The sequence below is a fragment of the Onychostoma macrolepis genome, chromosome 08, assembly GCF_012432095.1.
Source record: "Onychostoma macrolepis isolate SWU-2019 chromosome 08, ASM1243209v1, whole genome shotgun sequence".
NCBI lineage: Eukaryota > Metazoa > Chordata > Actinopteri > Cypriniformes > Cyprinidae > Onychostoma > Onychostoma macrolepis.
This window is the reverse complement of record NC_081162.1, coordinates 22,734,060-22,761,066: the sequence shown is the minus strand read 5'-3', so window position 1 is coordinate 22,761,066 and position 27,007 is coordinate 22,734,060. Positions and strand designations below refer to the sequence as shown.

General features: G+C 35.4%; 1 protein-coding gene across 1 annotated transcript in view; it reads right to left on the bottom strand.

The window, feature by feature from the left end:
* Positions 1–2,007: 2,007 nt before the first annotated feature.
* Positions 2,008–27,007, bottom strand: part of fnbp1a (formin binding protein 1a) — a 30,631-nt gene continuing 5,631 nt past the window's right edge. Inside the window, 14 exon segments of the mRNA XM_058784664.1 lie at positions 2,008–8,212; positions 9,147–9,289; positions 9,656–9,783; positions 9,940–10,072; positions 10,780–10,889; positions 11,127–11,141; positions 11,381–11,538; positions 11,541–11,562; positions 12,254–12,433; positions 15,654–15,800; positions 15,928–16,056; positions 21,087–21,191; positions 21,528–21,590; positions 24,358–24,505. Coding sequence (XP_058640647.1) covers positions 8,034–8,212; positions 9,147–9,289; positions 9,656–9,783; positions 9,940–10,072; positions 10,780–10,889; positions 11,127–11,141; positions 11,381–11,538; positions 11,541–11,562; positions 12,254–12,433; positions 15,654–15,800; positions 15,928–16,056; positions 21,087–21,191; positions 21,528–21,590; positions 24,358–24,505 — 1,660 coding nt within the window. The 3' untranslated portion in view covers positions 2,008–8,033.

Sequence of the window (27,007 nt, the reverse complement as noted above, 5' to 3'; positions counted from 1 at the left end):
GCTACAGATATGTTCAAATGAAGAGGGGTTTCAGGGCAGGAAATCAGTTCTTGGACGCTGAAGGATGTGTATTGTGGGAAGCCAGGCCTTTGTGATATTAGGGTGGGGTGGTCAAACTCGGCTTTAAAAAGAAGACGCTATTCAAACTTAATGAACTTGTTTTGAATTCCTCGCCTCCTGAATGGCCAAGCATTCCATCGCTTAGAAATAGAGAGAAGAACAAACAGCGGAAGTGATGCAAGATATTCTGTTCTTTATCTGGCATTCCCAGCCCTCACCTGCTGAACCAATCACACCCCCTCTTCCCCCCTGAAGCCTGCTCAACTTTGAGCTTTAGACCGCCGGCCGGGTACGTTTTTAGGAGTGAGAGGAAGCCATTCATCTGAAACTCTGGGTTCCTGTTAGAGCGCTCAGGCAAAACACTGCTTAGCAAGCTACATTCCCGCGCCGGACGATTGAGGATATGATCTGTTACACGGTGTACAAGGGTTTCTTCAGACTTCTGAGAAGAGGCTGAGATGTTTGTGTAATGTGTTTTGCAACCAATCCAATCCAATTAATGGCTGTTATATTACACAGTCAATGAGTTGAGACTTCTTGCACTCAATTTAAGTTGTTCTTCCCATCTTCAGTTGTAATTACAGCAAAGTCGCAATACTGGATAACATACATACTGTTTTTTTTTTTTTTTTTAAACCTTGCATTGGTGCAATAATATAACTCCATCAGAAAAGACCCTTAAAAAACCCTCTACATTCTCGCTGTTGTCTCACAACATCTCATCTACTATCTCTGTTCTTGCTTATACTTGAGTATTGTGGCATTTCTCATTTTGTTGTACCATTCATTAGAGTTAATGTTCCTAGACTTTAGCTATACGTGCACTTGAAGAGCTCAAGATGATTGAAGACATTTTTTGAAGAAATTCAGGAAATTAATCATCTGAAATCTGATGCCACATTTCCAGTCAAATATCACATTTTACTATGTTCTGTAGTACTGCAGAGCAAAAACACATTTAGGAATTTAACCACACTTGATTTGGGATCTGATGCCCCCTTGTGGTCACATTTGCCATTAGTAGTTCTCAACTGGTGGGTCATGACCTGAAAATGAGTGGCAGGTCTGTTTTTGAAAGATCTGCAGATAGCAGGCTAAAAAATAATGCTTATATTAGTGTTATTTATTTATTTGTTGTTTTATACTTTTACAATATTTAATAATATTCGATTTTTTTTTTTTACTTCTATTGTCAATTTTTCATTATAGTTTGAATTTGAGACATTTTGTTAAGGTTATTAATCAGTCATTTCATTAGTTTTAAAAAAACATTTCTATTTAGCTTTATTTATTTCATTTTTAGTTTTAGTAATTTTAGTACTCCAAGTTATTCCACTTCATAAACATTTCTAATTTTCATTAACATTTTTCCATCTTATATCTATTTCAGATTTATTTCAATTATACTTTTTAATGGTTATATTTATATTATATAATATATTTATATATATATATAGATTCAATATAGTATTCAAACAATTGTTAATAGTTTTAGTTAACAATAACACCACTGGCTATTAGTGGCTAATGCAAATAATAAAATGCATAACAGTTAAGATGGCAAAATAAATAAAAGGAGAAAACACTGTAGGGTGAATCAAACTATGATATACAGTAGTAGAAGTTCATAAACAGGTTAAGTAGCATACACTAATTTAAGCAAATAATTACAGGTTCAGTTGCACCGACCTCAGTATGCTTTGTGTTATAATATTGCCTACATTCTTGGTGTTTTTAAGATTTAATTTAGACTTTTATTGTATTAATATTAATAATACTTGTCATTGTTTAATTTTAGGGATGCTGTTTACTTAAACAATGTTGGTACTGGATTCCCATTTGATATCCAATGTAAAATCAGGGTCCGGAAGTAAAACCAGTTGAGAACTGCTGATCTACACAATGTTGCACGATCAATCAGTTAAGACGATAAACAGGACAAATAGAACCATTTTAAAATGACCTTTAATTTGTTAAACTTCTACATAAAAACTGCCCAGTTTGACAGACATACAATTTTGACTTTTACAATATGAATGATTTGAATTGAACTGAAATAAAACTCAACTCGATCTCTACTATACTGGTTAGCATTTGCAAAAAAGTCACAAGCCTTTCACACTTGATTTGGCAGTTTTATGTTTATGAGGTCTTCGAAGGAAAGGATCCAGCAAGTTCAAAAGCACAATATACAGAAAAACACAGACATCTCAGCTCTGCAGTAGTGTTTCTTCATGAATGGATATGACAATATTCGTCACGTTCAGAATGTATTATTGAACAGCAGCCCAAATCTATCCTGAATGAGGTAAATACTTGTGTTTAACATCAAAAATGAAATCAGAATGATATTCACAGGGTCCAAAATTAACAGCAATTTCTTATGCGCTAACAAAATCTATTTTGTGATATTTTTATTCAAAATGCATTTTCATTCCTATGACAGTGGAATTATTAAGCAGTTTTTTTCTTTCTTTCTCATATTATGTCGACAGAAAGGGCGGGTCACTGTAAAAACTACAAAGACCAGTTGATTTGGTTTCTTATATTTTGGTACAAGAAATATAAAACACATAGTACTAGAAGAAAAGAGAAATCTTAGTAATAGGGTTACATATTCAAGCATTTATTTGTCTTTGAATCACAAATAAATAACCAGCACGTTTTATAGACTCAACCCATTTATTATGTAACCTTTACTCACCAAAGCCAGTTTTTTTTTTACTTGCATGTGGCCTTGGTGATTGTTAATCTTGGACCCTGGATAGCAATCATTCAGAGAGACTCAACAAAAGAATCTAAAACAGTGTAAACAATTCAAAAGAATAACTTAGGGGGGATGTGTAGACACAAGACCATGCATATATTTTCCAAAAGAAATAAAACACTCAAGAAGATAAATGTAGAGAAGAAAAAATAAACAGGCACAAACACAATTCAAAAAGCTTAAGTTCAAACGTCAGAAACTGAAGACTTGAACTTTATAGAGAATTGGACCCCCTAAGACTGGCACACACACAGAGACAGGGCAAGCATGCATGCGTCGAAACACAGCACCAGCTGAGGACCACCATCAACATCTACTGGACTGCACCACTACAGCTACACCATACACAGCCACATCCACATCCACCGCGAGAGAGAGAGAGAGAGAGAGGAATGAAAGGAAAAGAGAGAGAAAGAGGCTATTCAGATACTTTTCTAAATGCCAATTAAGTTAAATTTATTAATAGAGGGCATTTGGGATTTCATGAACTGATTTTGATGGAATCCAATTATATGATTATGCAACAGTTGGTTGCAGTCCTCTAATCTGATTGGCTGATCGACATTTCATAGAGTATAATAGTGATACTTTTTCATGTTTGTCTGTGTTTCAGCAGAACCATAATCGCCATAGACATTGATAATAATTAGAATTGGCCAAACTGTCTCTCCAATATATGATAGTGATGCTGCTCAGTTTGTTGTTAGGATGAAAAAATCTAATCAAAGCAGGCAGGCTTTACTTTCACAGATACTGAATGAGAATTACAGTGTGACGCTTCAGTTTTATGGGTGAAAGTAGCTAAATATTTCATATCTTGACTGTTTTATGTTTTATGATAGAAATGCAAAACAAGCAACAGTAATATCCTGTGAAGCAGGATTATCTGACTTTCAAATTTCACTGTTTTTGGTTTGAATATTGGACGAAACATGTAATTCATAGCTTAACGTGGCAAGACGAGAAATATTTTGCCATTTTGTTTTCAACATATTATGCACACATTCACTAATATTTGTATTTTAAAATGCAATTAGTTCAAAATAGTTCAAATGAATTACAAAAAGGTCTTTGTTCTTGTTCTTTTCCCTTAAATCCATTTTAATCCTTTACTTATTTCCTTAAGAAAAAAAAAAAAACACCACCCAAAAAAAAAGTTTGTCCTTTGCATGGGTGCTCTGGTCTAAAAGCAAAGACAACCTGTAAAAAATCAATTATTTCAGTCTTTCTACTTAAAAAAAATTCCCATATGTGGTAATTCTTTGTAATTAATTGTGATATTTACTAGAAATTTCTAAGTGCAAATTCATTCCAAATAAATTCTACATCATTTTTGTTGGCAGTGAAAATGAGTGGCGTTTTCTTTTCTTCAATGGTTTTTCTTGCAAGTATCAACTATTACTAATTTGAATCAGCTTGCACACTATTTAGCTACAAAGCTGTCTAAAAATGTACATTTATAACAAAGGTCTAGCAAGGGGTGCAATGGGATAGTTAGGGTATTTGTGAAATAATATATTGTAAATGATGTTATCCGGATAAGATTAGACTTACCAAATTAGCTGAAAAACAGTTTCTGGAAATAATTGATTCAGATGTGATTAAATGAATCTGTGAAACACTAATTTCAGCCTGTCAAAACAGGACAGATACAGAAAAAAGGTCAAGAGAAAAGATGCCTGAGAGAAAAGAGGCAAAAAGAGCGAGTTTGAGACAGTGACAGTGAGAGAAACGGAAGAGGAGGTGAGAAAGAGAGCGAGAGGAAGAAGGGAGCAGCTGTGGCGTGTGTGTGCACATCGCAGGAGGAAAGTGTGAATGAGTGAGTGAGTGAGTGAGGTGTCACTTCTTTCTTCTCTGGGAGGAAAGAGTAAGAGAACCAGAAAAGATGCTTACCGCTTCACCTGCCATAGAGAACTATTCATCTACAACAGCACCTCACACAAAATGTAGGGGATGATTATGCATTCATCATCAAGTTAATAATAATAACTAGATTTGCATTTCCTGACGGAAATACCAGTGCTTGCAAGGCAGCAAAAGTGTTAAGGTAAAATTATAGCTTGAAAAGAAATAATTTAGTATGCAAATATTACAATGATATACACTGTCTGTTTTTTTATTTTAAAAACATTCTATCGTCAGTTGGGGTTTGTAAGATTTTTTAAATGTTTTTGAAATAAGTCTCATATGCTCTCCAAGGATTATGCATTATTTGATTAAAAACAGTAATTAGTGTGAAATATTATTACAGTTTAAAATAAGTTTTTTTTATTTTGTATATTTTAAAATGTAATTTATTCATCTGATGGCAAAGCTATATTTTCAGCATCATTACTCCAGTCTTCAATGTCACATGATCCTTCAGAAATAATCTAATATGCAGATTTGCTGCTTAAGAAACATGTTGAAAACATGCTGCTTTTGCTGCTTAATATGTTTTTTTTTGTTTTTGTGTGAAAACAATGGTACATTTTTCAGGATTCCCTAAAGTTCAAAAGAACATTTATTAAGAAAAATTCTTTTTTTTTTAACATTATTATTTTGTCATTACTGTTACTATTGATCAATTTAAAGCATGATTTAATGCTTGCTGAATAAAGTATTATTTTTTTTTTTTAATCTTACTAACCCCAAACTTTTGAATAGTATAGTGTACCCAATTGCAAAAAGACAAGCTTTTTGATATGTCCATCCATGAAAGGTGTGTTCACACTTATAGTTCGGTTGGTTTGGTTCATTTGGTCCGGACCAAAAAGGAAAATGATACATTTGGTCCTGGTCCGCTTAGCGTTTACATTGGCATTTTTGACAGCGAACCTAAAGATACCGAACCTAAAGGCGTAGTGATACGTTCACAACCTGGTGAATTGGTCGGGTTGAATTACGTATATTTCGTGACGGAATTTACCGAACACCCCAAACAAAAGGCGTGTTCGAATTAAAGCGGCGATACGGGTGTATGATATAAAAGCACCCATTAACTGATCGGTCTGGTCAGCGCCGCTTTAAATCGACCACACTTAATGCCGTCTGCTGGATTAAGCACGCTCATTGTTGTGTGTATTTTCACCACCTGAAAACTCACAAGGAGCTCATAAAAGGCACTTTACCTCATCGTTGCTCCACGTTTGCCATCTGCTCATTTTGTTTTGGTTTTAATCGAACCAAAGATGACAAGTGTGAACACACCCTTAAATAGGAAATACATATAGGAATGCACAATAGGAAAACGCTTAATCTTACATGTCTATGAACTAATCTATGTGAAAACGAAAGGAAAAAAGCAGGATTTAAATACACTGCCGCCTTGCAAACACTGCAATAATAACTGAAAAAAACAATGCTAGCCTATGATGTATAAAATGAGTCCCATTTATCCCCCACATTTTTATAGTTTTCACATAACTGAACAGTCTGCACTGACAAATATTCATTAAGTCTAATGTCTTCATGAGAAACTCCTCTTGGCTCTGAAGCAAGCCAGGCAATAACAAGACATGTACACGGCACTTACTCTGTGCCTCAGCAAACAAACCTAAAGGCTCGGGTCTGACGGCAAGCAGCTACGGCACAAGGCTAAATACTCTAGGTCCATACGAGAAGCAAGCTTTTGCAAATAATCAGCACGCTAGTCATGAAAAAGATCAGTTTGCGTTCTTATGGCAGACGAGAGGGTTCAGTGAAAGTGGTTGTGTTAAAAATGGAATATCCTTTCAGTTAGTCCCCCATTTGCCAGCTCTCTGACTACAGTTACAAGAGGAGGACGTTTCACGCAAGGACGCTTGCCCTGCCACTCCTGTGCCAGCCAAACACTTTTAGGGATCTGCAAAGAAAGGAACAGAAACAAAAAGCAAAAAAGAAACAAATAAAAAAAAAATCACACAAGACATATTAGAGATGTTGCACAAGAACTCCAGTACAATCGTTGATTCACAGACAGCAATGGGTTAAAAATGTTCAGTAAACCACGGAAGCTCAACATCAGAGCGCAGTCCCACTATGAAGTGTGAATTAAAGACAGGGACAGTATAAAACCATACAAAATTCTTCATATATTTAGCTTGCGACACTATTGAGCATATTTAACAGCTGCTGATAAAGCTATGGACAAATGATCAATCTGTTAAGCAGCAATAAGTAGCCTGTCTGGTTTTACAGCATGCACATAGAGCGGTATTCCTGCTGTAAGCACTTCTAATACACACTGCGACGACCGCCTGGAAAATTTTTATTTAACTTCATGTTAACTGTTAGTTTTCCATGCTGGTCAGTGTACGAATAACATGCATCTTTTGAATTATTGCTTCAACGCTCACTATACTGAAAGGCATCGCGTTAACTATGGGTTCATGAGTACATTTTTTTTTACGTGTAAAGTTGATCTTTTTTTACAGCAGTAAATGCAAAGCTAGCAGAAGTCTCACAGATGCATGCATTAATTACTTAAGCTCTTCACATTTAATGATATGCATTGAAATTGAATGTGATTTGCCGTCGGGGAAAGAAAAAAAAAATCCTGTATATTCAGGATTTTTTGAGGTACAAGGATGTACACCAAAGTAAACGTACCTGAGAAAATATTCTATTCCATCTCTCATGCAAAAGATTCTCTCAAGTCAGACATTTCGACGTCTTAAAAAATGTATTATAATTAAAAACCCATTTTGACTATAGTTAAAATGCAGGATTGCTACTTATTCTGTAGCTTTAAGGTCAAAATATTAGTAAGTAATTACTTTTTATTGCCAGAAGGTTTCAGAATATTTGCTTTTGACATTTTCTAATCATTTCATTGCTTGTAGATCATTAAAAATATGAACATGAGTATCTACATATCTTGGTTATAGCAGAAAACCACCATAATGCCAAGCTATAATGCTAAATATGAACATGATATGTTGGTAAAGCAGCCATTTCCATCAGATATATCAAAATTATACAGCAGCTGTCTTTATTGCCTAATTCACTGTACCCTTATGGATGCAGAACTTGTTTAGCACTGATAAGGTCTAAGGGAACAATAATTAAAAATGTAAATAAGGACCAAAACAGAGAAATGACACATGGCATCTTGAACTTGTAAAAACAGGAAGTGCGAGGCTGTCTGCTTCCTCTGTTCAATGAGAACATTTTCATGATGTTCTACTGTATGTACAGTTTAACAGCGTTCACTAAAGACGCTTTCCGGGTGTTCAGTGATGTGGGATTATATGTATGTCATAGCACCTTTGGCATTCGTGTCCAAAAAGAGTTTGATGTAGGATGTGGGCACGTATCCTTCTTCATCCTCATTTCTGCGGACACGTGTCCAACCGTCACCCTTATCCTCCTCGATTACGTACAACATCTCACTTTCGGCCATCGATATGGTACCTTCGTTCTGACCTACAGAAACAAGACCAGGCAATGTGGGTTTCCAAAATAAGCACGCCAATTTATAAAAATTACGGTAACGCTTTACAATAAGGTTCATTAGTTAACATTGGTTAACAACATTAGTAAACATGAACTAAGAATTAACAATATTTCTACAGAATTTATTAATCTTAGTTCGTGTTAATTTCAGCATTATTAAAATCACAAGTTGTGTTTGTTAACATTAGTTAATGCACTGTGAACTAACATGAATAAACAATGAACGACTGTATTTTAACATTAACAAAGATTAATAAATAGTGTAATAATTGCATTGTTCATTGTTTGTTCATGTTAGTTAATACATTAACTACTGTTAACAAATGACACCTTATTGTAAAGTGTTACCAAAATTACAATGAAAAAAATTATATATTTTTTAATTCTATGTCAGCCTTGTCTAATAACCAATTTGACTCTTTGTTTATTATAGTAAATAATAAGTGTAAAAAAGGTGTTTTTACTAATTTTTAGTTATTTTTGTTTTAAAAAACAAGTTATTATTTTAGTAAGTTATTTTATTTTCAGTTAAATTGTTTACAGTTTTACTTGTAAATATTTAATTTTATTTTTATTGTTGTTTAAAATGTTTCTATATATTAATTTATTTTATTTCCATTTTTTATTCATTTATTCATTTTCAGCTTTTAATTTTGTGTATATTTTTGCCGTTTATCCATAATAAAATTTCTATATAAATTTAGCGCCAGTCAAAAGTTAATATTTGTCAAATTAGTTTTGTAAACAATTAGAAGTGAAAAAAAAAAAAACATTTCGGTTGGTAGTAGTTATGGTAACCTATTATCCCAAGAATTGCAAATATGCTCCAGAACCATTTAACAATCATAAATTCCTGTCATAATTTTCTTTCTGGAAGATGATCCAGTTAGTGTTTTTCTGTTACCTTCAAATGGATAAAGTGCTTTGCATGTTCCAATGGTGGGTAAAGGCTCCTCGTCGTCAAATTCGTCATCGAACTCAGTACTGCGAGATTTGAACTGCATTGTTGTCTCTGTGCTGGGGTCTTCTGTGTAGCTGCCATCCGGACTATGTGCAGAAGACATGCAATACGTAAAACAGACCAAATTAACTTTGACGTTATAGTCCGATTATACACTTAATGTTAGACCGTCTCATATGAGGTTATCAAAACAAGATCAAGTATTAAACAGCATGAACAGCAAGTTTGTTTTTTTGACTTAAGTCCACTTGTTATGTTACTAATTTTGGTTTTGCTAATGTCAAAAAAAGTGCAGAGATGCATCCACAGTCATTTTGAACTAACCCAAAGTAATAAATATTAACTTCTCATTACATGAGCCCTTTAAAGACATGTAACAGTGTGAGTCATATTTATATCATCCCATTCAGTGCATGATGTTTGGTAGCCCTGCTGTCTAGGGACTGAAGTACCTCTCTCGGTTTTGACCGTAGTTGTTTGTAAGAGGCGTGTTGCCCTGCGAGTCAAAATGACTGCTCTGTCTTCTCTGAGACTCGGATCCCTTTTCAAGTAACTTCCTCTCCACCTCCGTCAACCAGCCCTGAAAACACACAAACCACAGATCCTTCTGTTAATTTGTAATCATCCATGATCAAATAGCATAATTTACTTCCATTATAAGTCTCTTGGATCTAAAAATCCGTATTTTAAACAAACTTTTGAAGGTATCTGAGGACTGAGTTTGTGAGGGTCTCACCTCAAATTTATGTGCCTCAAGCTGCAATTTTTCCAAGCCTTGTGTGATTTCTTCTAACCGTGGATCTATACTGTCTGGATCCCCCAAGTGAGGATTCTTTATGTAAACATCTTTCATTTTAGTCAGGGCATCCCTGCAAATAATTACAAGAAGAAGAGTTAGTAAAAACAAGAGGCATGTGCCTATGAACTGCATATGACAATTTGTTGCGTCATGTCTGGTCATGTTTATTACAGTTATGTACACTATCATTCTAAAGTTTGGGGTTGGTAAGTTTTTTTGTTAATATTTTTTAAATAATTATCTTATGCTTGTCAAAGATTCATTTATTTGATCAGAAATACAGTAAAAACTGTAATATGGTGAAATATTATTACAATTTAAATGATCTGTTTTTAATTATCTCAATGTAATTTATTCCTATGATGCAAAGCTGAATTTTCAGCATCATTACTCCAGTCTTAAATATCACATGATCCTTCAGAAATCATTCTAATATGTTGATTTGCTGCTCAATAAACATTTCTTATTATTATCAGTGTTGCTTAATATTATTGGTGAAGCCATGATACTTTGTTTTATCAGGATTCTTTGAAGGGACAGTTCAAAAGAACAGCTTGTATTTGAAACAGAACGTTATAAATGTCTTTACTGTCACTTTCGATCAATTTAAGGCATCCTTGCTGAATAAAGGTATTCATTTCTTTTAAAAAACTATTACTGACCCCAAACCTTTGAGCTGTAGTATATGATATAAACAATTTGGTGCATGATGATGAGGTATTTGGCAGAAAGAGAGGCTGATACTATTACCAGCATGGCAGCTACTGGATGATTTACCTCTGATCCATCTCTTTCTGGATATCCTTGTTAATGTCATTGAGCTTGGCTTGTAGTTTCTTCCTCCTCTGCTCAGGGGGCAGATGACTGTAGTCCTCCTGGCCTGTTCCCTGCAGACAGACAGAGTTATGAGTGAAAAATAATAAATCAAAGACAAACAAAACTGCATTAAAACACTAAATAAACAAGATAAAACCTAGTCTCATCCACTGACTGCCCAGCTATTAAAATGCTATTAAGCGTTGAAACTGGAAAAATTGGCAATAAATAAATACAATTTCTTGAATATTTATTATGAAAATTGTTAGAGCCAAAGTTTTGGGGATTTTATAGCAAGTCAGACTTACCAGCTTTAGAGAAAGCTGTGAATGTTAAAGACAAGAAAGACATGTTAGGGGAAACGGTTAATATACACAGTTATGTAGCTGTAAAGACAGATATGTTTGGGATGGTGTTGATAAAAAGCATGAAAACGATGTTGTGTTACACATCCACACATCACTTTATAACCAAACTGAGCTGATGGTGCTTTAGCCTTTGGAGTCGTCCAATCAGATCTACACAAAAGACACAGAGGTGACGTGGCTGCTCGTGAACTTACCCCACGTTTCAGGCTCCGCAGGCAGTGCATTTTGTGTTTGGTGCCCATGAAGTCATTGAGGCGCTGGCTGAGGGGCTCCTTGGGCTGCTGCGGGGACTGGGGGCCGTTGGGGAGGCCGTCCGGGGACGGGGAAGTGGGGGGAGGGGGAGGGGGCTGGCGGGCGACGCTAACAAAGACATAAGCTACAGATGAAGGTGTGATGGAGCACATTGAGAAATGGAATGGAGGAAGACAGGAAGAAAGAAGATGAGGGGAGACAAAATTTCAAGGGCAAAGAAAATTTTATCCAATTTTAATATTTCCAAGTTTAAAGACTGGTGCCATCAAAACAATCACTAATATATAAAACAGATTATTAATCTTCAAAATCATCAGAATAACAAGATTCCATTACAAGCTGCATGAAACTGCCATTGTAAACACTCCTAAATAGCAATAAAGCTACTTGAATATAAACAACATGATTTAGATTTGGCCATTAAATCTACATGACTGCATCACAATGAGCTATAAATGAGCAACATAGTTTTCTGTTCTTTTATGTACTTATTTGTGACTTTATCAGGTGTTCACAATCCACAGACATATACAGTTGGACTATTAAAACAACTGCTTTCCTAATGCATAAACAGATAATGAATTATATCATCAAACAAGCTGCATGAAACTAGCTGCATAAAATAGCCACTGCAAACACTCTGTAATAGCAATAAAACTACTTGAATATAAATAGCATGAATTATTTATTCAGCTTTTTTCTGACATAAAAGCATACATGACTGCATCTCAGCTGACCATTAATGAGCAGTGTAGATTTTTGTTCTTTTATTTCCTTATTTGTGACATAAACAGGTGATTCGTCTGACCCCGTACCTTATTTCTCTTGAGTAAAGGCCACAGTTTGCTCCTGCTCCGGCGTCTGCTCTCTCCGCGAGCGTTCAGGAAGCTAGATTCTGACACCGCCCTCTTCATCGACACGCTGTAGTCCTCAAACTCCACATCACCCGGCGGCTCAAAGCCCGACTTGTATGATTCTACAACTTGCTTACTGTCCTGAGATTAAAAACAGTAATAAAAAATGTCAGGCTTTGTGCTATAACAAAAAAAAGAGAGTTTAGGATGAAACCTCAAATTAAATGAGTTTAAAATCACTCTATTTAGTGACACAAACTGTTGTACGTAAGATAGATATGTCACTTAGCACATTTGCATATGCTATAAAATATTCCATATGGTTGAAATCAATATAACTTTCCACAGAACTTTCCTCAGTGACGACACACAGAAGCGAAAACACACACATCCAATGTGAAAACATCCAATGCATTAACAAGTCATTCAACTGCAAAGATTCTTCAAATGTTTTAGTCGAATTGACTTGAAAGTCAAACTGAATTGTTCAATTCTTTGCTGAATCAGAGGAGTCTGATTATCACTTATTTAGTTAACCGCAGGAAATGTTGAAATGTTGAAATGAGCCCAGAACTGTTATGGGTCATTCACACAAAACTTTGTCTTTGCATCCAAATGTTTTTTTAAAAGCGCAGCGCAAAAATGCCTCCCCCTCCATGTTGCCATCAAATAAAACAGTAGCCATGTCAACTTGCTACAGTAAACAAAAGCTTGTCAATAATGTCAGTTCCAAAACAGTGGACCAATCAGAAGACCCTGGATGGCGTCGAGTTAACAGACAAAATACGATTTGAAAAGAAGTGAGCACTCACAATGGTCATACACGTCCGTCTAGCGTCTCTTTTTTAAGTTTATTCTAATTAGTTTATATATATATATATATATATATATATATATATATATAGATTTATAAAGAATTAAATTGATAATATTACTATATTCTACATATTTATAAAAATAAAATTATCATTATCTATCTAGTTATTCAACTAGTTAAAAAGCAGAAAGCACTTGATTTAGTGTGGAAATAATACAGACCCCACCTTCAAACTGACATCATAATCACAATTATGTACTACAGACAATAGGTGGGTTTCCATCCAAAGTTGCGAATTTAACTTATGCGCAAAATTGGAATATCGCATAAAACATTTGCGAACGAGCACCGTTTCCATTCATCGAGTCAAAGAGAACAAAATCGTCACTTCCTGGTAAACTGGCACTAAATAGCCTACAGAAAACTACTGAATATAAGAATTTTCATATATGAAAAATTAATTGCACCTCAGAGCGAGCAGACGAAACACAATAAATGCTGTCATTGCTTTCGGAGATGAATACTGCTGTTTGGGAACGCAGCCGCGTAAGACAATTATACAGAAATACTTTGATGACAGACTTTGCTCAGGCGTTTCTGAACGACCATTTCAGATGCTATGGAACGAGATCAGTCCACTGCTAGTCAAGTTATCCTGTCTCATAGCGCAAAGTCACATGACTTTTTTTGATGCGCTTGGAGGAATTTATTCGCAAAATGCATTTCCATCTCCCATTATTCGCATTAACCCTTTTTCGCACAAGTCAAAAACCACCTCAAGTGAGCTTAAAAACTTTTTTGCGAATTAAGGGATTTTAATCAAGGTTTCCATCACTCGTTTCTCATGCAATACTTCAAAATGCGCATTAAAACAGGATGATGGAAACCCAGGTAATGAGATGCACATCCACTATAGAAATATGACTGCTACAAATCCTCTCCATCTAATCCCATTGCTGCTGTTAAGGTCAAAACAAGAAACTATTTTTAGAATATATATATATATATATATGTGGCATCCATAACCCTACAATGAAAACAAATGATTTTCTACAGGTGGATGTTCATGGCGGTTCACTTCATATGGCCAGCACACTATCTCTGAAAGCACACACACACATACAAGCATACACACAGTCCAGAAGCCACAGAGAGGCTTAAGTCTTTGTTGCTAAGCCACTTCAAATCTGCTGCAAAACCCAGCTTGTATGAGTCAATTAGTGCTGTGGTGGAAATTAGACTCCCCATCTGCCATATTTGGACAGGATGGCGATGGCCACATGAGCACTGGATCAGGATTTAGCAGATGAGACAAACAACAAGCACATCAGCCCTGTTAGCTGCCAGCGATTCCCCCGCAGCTGTAAATTATTGATGGTAACCTGGACGACGTCGCTCCATGACAATCACCACTCGTTAGCTTGTAAGTGGGCCAGCGATAATCACAGAAATCCAGTCAGCATTTTGAACTGGTGTATTATTCATCTGCCGGCTTCATTTGGAAAAGTTAATTCACCCCGCAGCCGAAAAACTCTGCTTTTACAAATCATAGTCCTCCTATCTGTGACGCAGTGCATCAATAAGTCATTGCATTGAATTTTTATTATTTTCCCACTCATTTCCTCTTCCTTTTTTAATTTTTCACTTTTTCAAAATTTTTTAAGTATACTACCGTTCAAAAGATTTTGAGGGGTTTTTTATTTAAAAAAATGATCACTTTTATTCAGCAAGAATGCATTAAAATGATCATAAATTATCGTAAAGACATTTCTAATGTTACAAAAGATTTGTTTCAAATAAATGCGGTACGTTTGAACTTCCTATTCATCAAAGAATCCTGAATAAAATGTATCATGGTTTCCAGAAACATATTAAGCAGCACAATTGATGATAATAAGAAATGCTTCTTGAGCAGCAAATCAGCATATTAGAATGATTTCTGAAGAATCATGTGATGCTGAAGACTGGAGTAATGATACTAAAAATTCAACTTTGCATCACAGGAATAAATTACATTTTAAAATATATTAAAATAGAAAAGTTATTTTAAATTGTAGTAATATTTCAAAGTATTACTGTACTTTTGATCAAGCAAATGCAGTTTTTCGTGAGTATAAAATAATCTTTGAAAAACATAAAATTTTACTAACCTCACATTTTGAATGGTAGTGTGTAAAAAGGACTTGAACAAATTAGTAGCACAGATATTACACTTCAGATTTAAATAGTAATCTGAGTCTAAGACTGATTTGCAAACCTTTTTGACAGATTCATTAACTCAAAAGAGTCATTAGTTCATGAGTTCAGATGATCACTGATTTGGGCATTGAGTACATGTGTGTGTGTGTGTGTTTTTTAAATAAAAAACAATTCTTAACAAGAACCTCGATTCTCATCCACGCTGATAAAAAAAAAGTATTTTATGGCTTTATAAAAGATTTTTGCTGAATAGGATTTTCAAGCAGTAGGCTGATCAACAGATGGCTATGTAATCCGGAACCATGGTGCATTTTAAGCACAAAGGAGTCGCAGCACTTAACGTACCATTTTAGGCTCGATGGATTCAGCTGCCTTGGTCATGCCGTCCAGACACTTGCTGACGATGGGCAATACTTTACGCTCGACCTCAGTGTACACCCGCATGCTCTCCCTCACCCTGCCCACCCGCCTCTCCTCCATCTCCTGTATCCTCTGCAAGACAGAAAACACATTTTGACCACATTATGAACACTCAGTATGGTCCATCTGGCATAAAAATGAACATATTTGTCATTTATCAATATTAGAATATTTTACTTTGATCGAGAGAGACTCTCACCTGAAAGATATGTGGTATAAGCGTGTAGTAGTGCTCATGTTGGTCCTTGTTGAACTTCTGCAGGTAAGTCAGGTACTCGTTTTTACTGTCCTCTGCTATCTGATGCCTCATCTGAGCTTGCTGTTTCGCCTAGATAGACAGAAAACACAAGAGACAGACAGCGAAAAAGACATCAAGATCCTTTCTACAAGGGTGACATCAGAACGTAAAAGGCAAGGACTGACAAATAAAACGATCACCTTTATGACATGACACGAGTCAACAAACACTGAGAGTCAATTAGCAGATTACAGAAAGATATAAGCATAGTCTGGTGTCAACTTCAGATCGATACAGTCAGTGATCTACACACTTAACCGAACGCTCTGTGCAAGAGTGAGAGAGGACAAACAACGCAAACATCACAAGTCAAACACAGAAATATAATCAAATGATGTACTCAGGGAAAATAACACAACTGAAGACCTATGTTTATTAATAATTTATTCAGCAGATTTATGAGTCATAGTATCTTATACAGTTTAACTGATATGTGAATGATTTTCAGTAGACAATTTCATTCAGATATGAGTATGAGAGATGTAAATAATTTACTTTACACAATATTCAGTAAGCGTCTACTCAAAAATACATGAAAACAAAATGTGCCCTATCCAATAACAAGGTCGTCGGTTAATTTATTGCTAAACTGACATATGGTGGTGTAAGTACATTTATTCACAGGTGCATTTCAAAATGTTAGAATATCGTGAAAAAGTTCAATTTTTTTTGGAACTTATTTCAAAAAGGGAAACTTTCATATATTCTAGATTCATTACATGTAATGTAAATCATTTCAAAAGTTTTTTTGTTTTAATTTTGAAGATTAGAGCTTACAGCTCATGAAAGTCAAAAATCCAGTATCTCAAAATATTAGAATATTTCCTAAGATCAATCAAAAAAAAAAAAGGATTTGCAAAACAGAAAAGTTCAAGTTCTTTAAAATATGTTAATTTATGCACTCAATACTTGGTCGGGGCTCCTTTAGCACAAATGACAGCATCAGTGAGGTGTGGCATGGAAGCGATCAGCCTCTGGCACTGCTGAGACACTATTGAGCCTTCAGCTCGTCTGTATTGTTGGATCGACTGTTTCTCATCTTTCTCTTGAAAATATCCCATAGATTCCAAATGGGGTTCAAGTCAGGCATGTTGGCTGGCCAATCAAGCACAGTAATATCATGGTCAGCAAACCACTTGGAAGTGGTTTTGGCACTGTGGGCAGGTGCTAAAGTCCTGCTGGAAAAGGAAATCAGCATCTCCATAAAGCTTTTCAGCAGATGGAAGCATAAAGTGCTCCAAAATCTCCTGGTAGACAGCTGCATTGACTTTGGACTTGATAAAACACAATAGACCAAGACCAGCAGACGTCACGGCACCCCAAATCATCACTGACTTCGGAAACTTCACACTGGACTTCAAGCAGCTTGGACTCCGTGCCTTTCCAGTCTTCCTCCAGACTCCAGACCTTGATTTCCAAATGAAATGCAAAATGGACTTTTATCTGAAAAGAGGACTTTGGACCACTGAGCAACAGTCCAGTTCTTTTTCTCCAGAGCCCAGGTAAGATGCTTGTTTCTGTTTCAGAAGTGGCTTGGTAGCCCTTTTCCTGAAGATGTCTGAGCGTGGTGACTCTTGATGCACTGACTCCAGCTTCAGTCCACTCCTTGTGAAACTCTCCCAAGTGTTTGAATCGACTTTGCTTGACAGTATTCTCAAGCTTGCAGTCATCCCTGTTGCTTGTGCACCTTTTCCTAGCCAATTTCGTCCTTCCAGTCAACTTTGCATTTAATATGCTTTGATACAGCACTCTGTGAACAGCCACCCCTTTCAGTAATGACCTTCTGTGACTTACCCGCTTTGTGGAGGGTGTCAATGATTTTCTTCTGGACCATTGCCAAGTCAGCAGTCTTCCCCAATATTGTGGTTTCAAAGAACAAGAGATACCCGGAATTTATACTGTAGGGATGGTCAAATGTAAATCTAAAATTTTAACATACTGGATTTTTGACTTTCATGTGCTGTAAGCTCTAATCATTCAAATTAAAACAAAAAAACTTTTGAACTTATATGAAAGTTTTACTTTTTGGAATAAGTTACAAAAAAAAAAAAAAACTTTTTCACAATATTCGAATTTTTTGAGATGCACCTGTATATAAGCAGAGGAAATTATCGAATGATGCTTTAATCACAAAATGGTGATATACTGTATCGTCTATGACTAACCTCTAGCTGAGAGGCAGCTATGTAAATATTTTCACTTATAAAAATGCATTTATAATGTAAAAAAAATGTTTAAACTAGCAGAATAATAACATCACCTTTTGATGTTGGTAAATTCATAAGTAGTTGTAATTTAGTAATTGTATGCATCTGTGTGTGTGTGTGTGTGTGTGTATATGTGCATATATACATACATACATATTTAATTATTTATACATATTTATTATTTAGCTTTTGAATAGAATCCATTAAATGTTTCAAGTTGCATGTTTCATTCATGGTGTTGAAATTATAGTTATTTTGAAAATGAAATGTTATTTAAAACTTATTCAATTTGGTATAAAAATGTCTTTAGTTGTTGTAGTCTTGTTTAAATAATAAGTCAAAATAAGATGCAGTTGATAGTACTTTAGGTTCATTCAAAATTGAAAATTCATTCCCACATTTTACTAAACAGTGGCTACGAAGTACTAATTATTTTTAATTCATTCAAAACGAGAAAACAAATTTGTACGACATGACCAGAATTTACTAAAATGAGGCCACGATAAATGTGCATTTATGTGCATCCATGTGCAGGCTCTGTAGAAATGGAAGGTGATGGAAGCTGAATGTATTGCATTGTGGGATATCTCACTTATTGTGCTCTGATTGTATATGGCACACTTTGGGTAATGTAGGTTGGGTACTCCATTTACATAAAAACAAATAGCATGAGTAGTATGGTAGTATGATGAAGAAGACTTTGACAAGAGGAACATGGTTGTGTACCAACAGTGTGTGAGAAAACAAACACATATACACACACAAAAATGACAATGAATGTTCAAAGTTGTTCCAAAACAAAAGTCAAAATGGTCCAAATTAATTGCACCAGACATCCATTCATCATGCATACTAACTAAACACATACAGCAGACCAAAAAAACATTTGGACACTTAAGTAAATCGCATAAATTTGTGAACGTCATTGCATTAAACACAAAATATAAAACCAAGTTGCATATGCAAAATAGTTAAGAGCTTTTCTCAGAACTAACTTTACTTTCTAAACCATTTTTGCTCCGTGTCTTTTAATCAGCTGGTGTTTTGGTGATTTTTAACAAATTTAAAGTTCTCCTCAAGTAACCACAGACATAGTTCATCACATTAATTATGAACATGCTCCAGTAAAAATTGTCACAATATATTTTTTTTTATTAATTGTGAACAACATATCTATAATTAATTATTTAAAACTTAATAAACTGAAATCTGTTGCTTGAAAAATGTGCTTCTGCCACTTAATTTAATGCAATGAAATTCATTGATTGTTAAGTGTCAAAATGGTTTTTGGGGTCACTGTACATAAACAACTGCATGTACATGAACCAGACAGTGTGCACAGACTCTCAGACTCAGGACTTTTTGTGCTTGACAGTAAATTGTGCGGTAATAGCTATTGATTTTGTGAAATCAGTCTCCGCTGTAACCCTTACAACGTAGCCCATTTTCGCAATCGTAATGCATTTTAACGTCTTCCATGACAAGTCTTATTCTGTACATTTGTACATGGTGAATACAGGAAAGATTCGCTGCAAGCATAGACGTGAACGTAACAAAAGCTAAAAACGAAAAACAACGAAAATTACGACAAACACTCTTTGCTGATATGGGTAATACACCGAACAATTTAACAAACTCCCCACCGACAAAGACGACTCTTGGATCAAACCTACCTTGAGAGAACACCGCTTTAAGACATGTTAAAAAACAAAGACAGAGTCGATTAGTGTCACAGACACACTAATAACAGAAGTTACTTAAGAAGACATCTACACATGGGCAAAACCAAATCCAAATCTGTTCATTTGGCCTTAGATTCAAAACAAATGGCTGCATTAGTTGTCTTTGTTTCCTATTGTCAAAGCTACCTTTGTTTTTGCGGCGTGTGAGCTTATTACTTTCATTGATGAACATTTACATTTTAATTTCCTAATTCATATGAATATTTATAGAAATATTTTTTTATTTTATAGAACTTTATAATATTAATATTTTAAAGAATATTTTATTTTATAATAAATATCTAGATATTTTCTCTGAACTAATGATTTGTTTTCACAAAAATCACTTAATCATTTTGTATCAAATGAAACAGACAGTTTGAACTGATCCAAAGAAATGAAACAAACTTCCCAAATCTAGCACTCTTTTTATACGCTTATATTGAAGTATTAATTTGAAACACAATCAAAACATCTCTGTCTTTACACTCTAATACTAGCAAGTAGCAAATCAGGGAGAGCTGCCGACACTGAACTAATTACCATAAAACAAAACTCATAAAGTACATGAATCTCAATATTCTCAATGTTGCGTATTTTATTAATTAAATTCAGCCCTGATGTTCATACTAAAGCTCCAGTTTATAATTTTGTTTTCATATTTCAATAGAAAAGATGGTACACTGTTTGCATTTTAAAAACCTGGAATTGAACAGGAAACTATTTGGTTTGTTTGAATAAAAGATATATGATATATGATCTGTTTTAAACATCTGCCTAATCACCCCAATGCCAAAAAAACTAAATCAACATTAGCAGGAACCAACATAATGACAGATTTTTTGGGGCTTACTGTCCGACTTCACTTTGAGGGAAAAAAAGGTAATCTTCTGCAATACTGGGAAGGTACTGTAAGGTAGGAGCAGGTGAGGTATAAGGTATGAGAAGGGCAGATTCACTCTAACTTTCAGAAAGTCGAACTCGACATCTGTTATATCAGCATCCGTCACCACCACCCCATTTCAAAGAGGGATCATCCACACAGACTCACAGAAAAGGATGAAAGCAGTCATGGAGAATGAAGGGTTTGTGATAGGACCTGTCTCTTCTCACGCACGCATGTGATCCATACCTTTTCCACATCTGCTTTAGTCACGTTAATGTCGGCATCCATCTTGTCAAAGTAATGCTGAGCGCGATCCGCTTCCTTACAGTCTCGCTCAAATCTTCTCTTACTCTGAAAGAGACAAAAAAAACCTTACATTAAAATGAGATTATTGCTGAATGTATGCCACTGTCATGTGACTAAAAAAATGTAGTTCAACTTGTAGCAGCGCTACTTTTAGTTTACTATTCTATATTTATCATTAGTTTTATATTTTTTATGTATTAAAATTGTTTATTTTGAAAGAGACTTGTCTTTTACAGGCACCTGTGGCTCATTTCACACAAGTGTTTATTGTACAAGGCTGCCCAGTTCTAGCTCATATCTTAGACAGGTGATGAAAGAGAGGCCAGTATCAGGAAAAATTTGAATATTCACACTATGTTCTGTTCAGTTAAACTGACTCACCGATTCCAGCTGCTTCCAGGAATTCTCAATGTGTTGTTGCGCTCTGCGGCCATCATGGAAATGCTTGAGAAAGAAAAGACAAGAAATAGATCTAAAATTTAGAACACTACTGTTCAAAAGTTTGGGATTTCTCTTAAAGGGATAGTTCACCCAAAAATGAAAATTCTGTCATTAATTACTCACCCTCATGTCGTTCCAATCCCATAAGACCTCCGTTCATCTTCGGAACATAAATTAAGATATTTTTGATGAATTCTGAGAGCTCTCTGACCCTCCCATAGACAGCAAGGATCCTTACATGATCAAGGTCTAGAAACGTAGCAAGGAGATCAGTAAAATAATCCATGTGACATCAGAGGTTTAACCGTAATTTTATGAAGCTACGAGAATACTTTTTGTGCGCAAAAGAAAAAAAAAAAAAAGAATTTATTCAACAATTCATCACCCTGGCGCCATTTTGGAGAATATCCACTGAACGTAAACAGTGTATGCTGTTCTGCGTCAGCTGCGTCACACGGATACGTTGTTTTCAATCAGATCAAAGTGCAAACAACGTAGAAAACGTATCAGTGTCGCGCAGCTGACACAGAATAGCATACGCCATTTACGTTGAGTGGATACTCTCCAAAATGGTGCCAGGGTGACGTGGAGGAGACGTATTGTTGAATAAAGTCTTATTCTTATAAGAATAAAGTTTTTTTTTTCTTTTACGCACAAAAAGTATTCTCGTAGCTTCGTAAAATTACGGTTAAACCCCTGATGTCACATGGATTATTTTACTGATCTCCTTGCTACGTTTCTGGACCTTGATCGTGTAAGGACACTTGCTGTCTAGGGGAGGGTCAGAGAGCTCACGGGATGCATCAAAAATATCTTAATTTGTGTTCCGAAGATGAACCGAGGTCTTACGGGTTTAGAACGACATGAGGGTGAATAATTAATGACAGAATTTTCATTTTTGGGTGAACTAACCCTTTAAATCTGTTTTGCTCACCAAGCGTGCATTTATTTGATGAAAATATAGTGATATTGTAAAATATTGTTACAATTTAAAATCTTTTTTCCCCCAATTTGAATATATTTTAAAATGTAATTTATTCCTGTAATGGCAAAGGTGAATTTTCAGCATCATTACTTCAGTCTTCAGTGTCACATGATCCTTTAGAAATCATTCTAATATACTGATTTGCTGCTCAAATCACATTTCTTACAATTATTTATGTTGAAAACAGCTGTGCTGCTTAATATTTTTGAGGAACTATACATTTTAGGATTCTTTGATAAATAGAAAGCTTATTCTAGAAAGTTATTCTCTGAAGAAAATGTGCACAACTCGTAAATACATAACAGATTAAACAAAGTTGCAATGGAGTCTGTACCTCTGAGGGTTAATAAAAACAGTACAGAACATAACAATGGATACATTAAGTTAATATTTGTTAGAAAATAAATAGTTACTGCACATTTGACAGCAATTACATTAACAAGTCATCCAAAAATGAACATTTTATCATAAGTTACTCATTCCAACGTTGTTCCTAAACCTAACCCCATTATTTTCTTTTTTTCATGAAACCTAAAAGGAGATATAAAGCAAAGCAGTTATTTCCATCCAAACTGAACAGTGAGCAAACAAGCATCATAAAAGTAGTCCATACCACTTGTTCATTATATTCCAAAATGTTCATTTTTTAGGTGAACTGGTTTTTATTCTTTTAAAGCACAAGCAGATTAATTACAGTAACTGTATTTCTTGGTGGTAAAAGAGTTTAATATGGTTATTATTAATAGTTTTTCAACTTTTAAAATATTTGCTTTTAAATATTTGGCTGTTTATAATGTAAACAAACCATGAGAGACTGTATTTTTAACAAATAAGGCACTCCATTTCAGATTAAGAAATTCTATTTCAGTTCTTGCAGAGTCATGACAACTATCACAGTTTGACTTATTATTGTGTTACTGACATGTCCTTTTAAAATATTACGCTGAAAAGACGTTTAATTGGAATCTAAGCTGATTAAATGAAATGTGAGACAATCAAGCCAGACAGCAGCTGCTAGAAAGATTATATTCCAGAGCTATTGCTGAATCCAAATCCCTCGTCATTCCATAAAGAATTCAATTACGGAAGCAAAGACGTACTCATGTACAACAAATGTTAATTAACTGCAGAATTCCTCACTGGAACACAAATCATTTATTTAGGGGGCTCTCATTAGCATACACGTCACTGACAAACCAGCATAGGCGATCGCTTGTGTCTGCCCACTCACGGCATACCACGACTCTCTTTATGAAAAATACATAAAGACCACTTTCTCTCTGCGTGACATTTGAACACAAAAGACAGACAAAATGCATCAACGGAGGTCGGAGGAGAACGAAGCCTCCCTCAGCTCAAGCGTAGTGATGTTTTACTACGCTGTCATATTACTTCCAGCCACCAGCCTCAGACAGAGGCCTCCTGAACCCGCGCGAGAACCTTTAGACAAGAGAGGCCGAGAGCGGGGGGTGGGCGACCTTCTCAAACTCCACTGACCTGAATACATGACCCACATTGCTTCTGGCTTCATTCCACGGAGCTGGGAGAAATCATCAACAAAATAATACCATATTCCTATGCGATTAACCCTGGATTTGTCAGAGGTGAGCACTGTGCTGGAGAGCAGAGAAGGAATTATTTTTGTGGTTTCACACATGTCTTTAACGGGCGATTTATGTTATTGAGGGATTTGATATACTTTTTTCGGAAGATAATCTCTTTAAATGATCTCTAGAAAGCTGAGATCGTCATGATAATGAAAGTGTGGAAAAGACATGCTCGTACCGATTTCCGTTCAGCCTTCAGTTCTTGAGTGTAGCGGCTCAACTCTGTGATTATCTGAGTGGACAGGTTTTCAGCGATGACCTCGTGTTGACCCGCGTAGTCGTTCAGCTCATTTAAAGTCATTAGAAATGCTCTACATGTGGTGTACCTGATGGCAAATGTGAAAACGTTAATACATCACAAAAAAAGCAAGATGAGACATAGATAGATAGCAAAAAGTAGTTTCTCTTGCTTAATTAGAAAAATTAAATAAATTCAAAAGCAAAATCAAGACAATAGTGGTCAAGTTTTTCAATGGCTGATACTGGTGTTGATATCAATACTGGCCGATATAATGACAAAATACATAAATATGAACATTTTGGGACCCTTAAGTTACATTAAAAATGTCTGAATGTCACTTTTACCCAACTGGTGTCAACTCGTAACATTTAAAGGTCCCATGACATGCTGCTTTTTGGATATTTTATATAGGCCTAAGTGGTCCTTAGTACTGTATCTGAAGTCTCTTTCCCGAAATTCAGCCTTGGTGCAGAATTTCAGCCACTACGAGCCAGTCCCACAATGAGCTCTCCTTAGGACGTGCCATTTCTGTGTCTGTAGCTTTAAATGCTAATGAGGAGGAGAGAGGCGGGGCAAGGTGGAGGGTGGGTGTGTGGTCTTAACCAGCTTACGCTACCATGCGCTAATGTTGACAGTGGATGTATCGCAATGGCTCGTAGACACACAGTCGTTCAAGCTTTTCAGTTTGACCCGAATCTGATCCGGATGGAGAAGCACCGGATGAAGAAGTTGCAACTCAGCGGCTACAGCAGGACATCTCTGAATGGTTAGTTTAAAATATTGTGTCTGGATACGGTACTTTAGTTGGTTTGTTTATGTATGCTGTTACAGTTATTATCATGTAGCTAATGCTAGCCATAGGCTCGGATGAAGGAACTAAAAAAATACTTTGGTGTTCATTTGTACATCCAAACACTGAGCAACTGTCATGCTTCACTCATTTGCAAGCCATGATGTCTCTCGAGGAAAAACAAATATTGCGCTCGCCTCAGTAACTCATTTTCTCATGGGCGGGCAAAGCAGAGAAAGGGGAGGTAACCTTTCCCCGTATGACGACATAAAGGGAAGATTCCAGATTGGGCCATCTGAGCTTTCATTTTCTCAAAGGCCAAGCAGGATACCCAGGGCTCGGTTTTTACCTATCGCCATTTCTAGCCACTGGGGGACCATAGGCAGGCTAGGGAAACTCATATTAATGTTAAAAAACCTCATAAAGTGAAATTTTCATGGCATGGGATCTTTAAGTTTGATATTTTGCATTCAAGCAAGTCTGGCTTAAGTGTCCAAATCCCTTTAGGGCAACTGAATAATGAAATTTTATGGCAGCAAAACATTTTTCACACAATAGATCCTTAATATTAACTGTTAATTAAATCAAACAACTTTGATTATATCTAAACAAAAACTAATTTGTGTATATACTAGTTCTGTCAAACGATTAATCGCGATTAATCGCATTCAAAATAAAAGTTTTTGTTTACATAATATGTGTGTACTGTGTATATTTATTATGTAAATATAAATACACACATGAATGTATATATTTAAGGAAAGTATGTTTATATATTTATATAAAATATAAATTACATGCAAATAAATATATACATGTAAATACTAGGGGTGGGAGAAAAAATCAATTCACCTAACTATCGCGATTCTTTTTAAAACGATTTAAAAATCGATTGGTTTACCTCAGAATCGATTTATAGCTATTTAATTATTTTACTTTTCCTAAGAGGTGGTGGGGAGAAGTTATCACTTTTTAATTCCAACAGAGGGCGAAATGTATAGGTGTGTTTGACTCGGAGCAGCAACGCGCAGACGATCAGAACGGGGAGCCGTCTGTTCTCTGTAACTCTCGCGGTGCTTTGATGTCATACAACGTGAGTAGTGCCGCTGCATTAGATGACGTCGTATACGTTTCAAGCCGGTGCGAGAAAGCAAAACCATGACGGAGGCAGAGGATCAAACCTCTTCCAGAATTCTTTCTGCACCTTCACGTTTTGAATCCCAAGTATGGAAACTAAACATGACTAAATGACTAAACATGACTAAAACAGTAAGTAACATAGCACTTTATTTTATTTCAGAAAGTATTTTTTTCCACTCATTTTGCTGAACATTTGACTATTATATTCATGTGCAAGTTCAAGGTTTTGGTACTTGAAAGTTTCATGGTTCAAGGTACTTTAAATATACACTGTGTATGCTCCTGAAATAAAAGTTCAGAAAGATGTGATGCATTGTTTTTGTTAATATGAGTCATCATATAGAGTCACTTTTAAGGGTATAATCAAGTATTTTCCATTGTCTAGTCTTTAATAGACAAACAAAAATCACAATAAATTGTAATATTGAATCGTAATAGTTATATAATTGCAATACTCAGTGTATCGACAATAGTCAGAGATATTGCCTGTGTGGATGATACCTTTGGCGATAGCAAGACGATTATTATTGTTATTATCAGGCTAGTAATACTATCTAATAAATATAAGGGCTTATTTGTTGCATTATATTTATTTTTCTGCGTTTTTACAGTGTTGCGCATTATTATAACCAATCACATGATTATGCTGAGTTTATG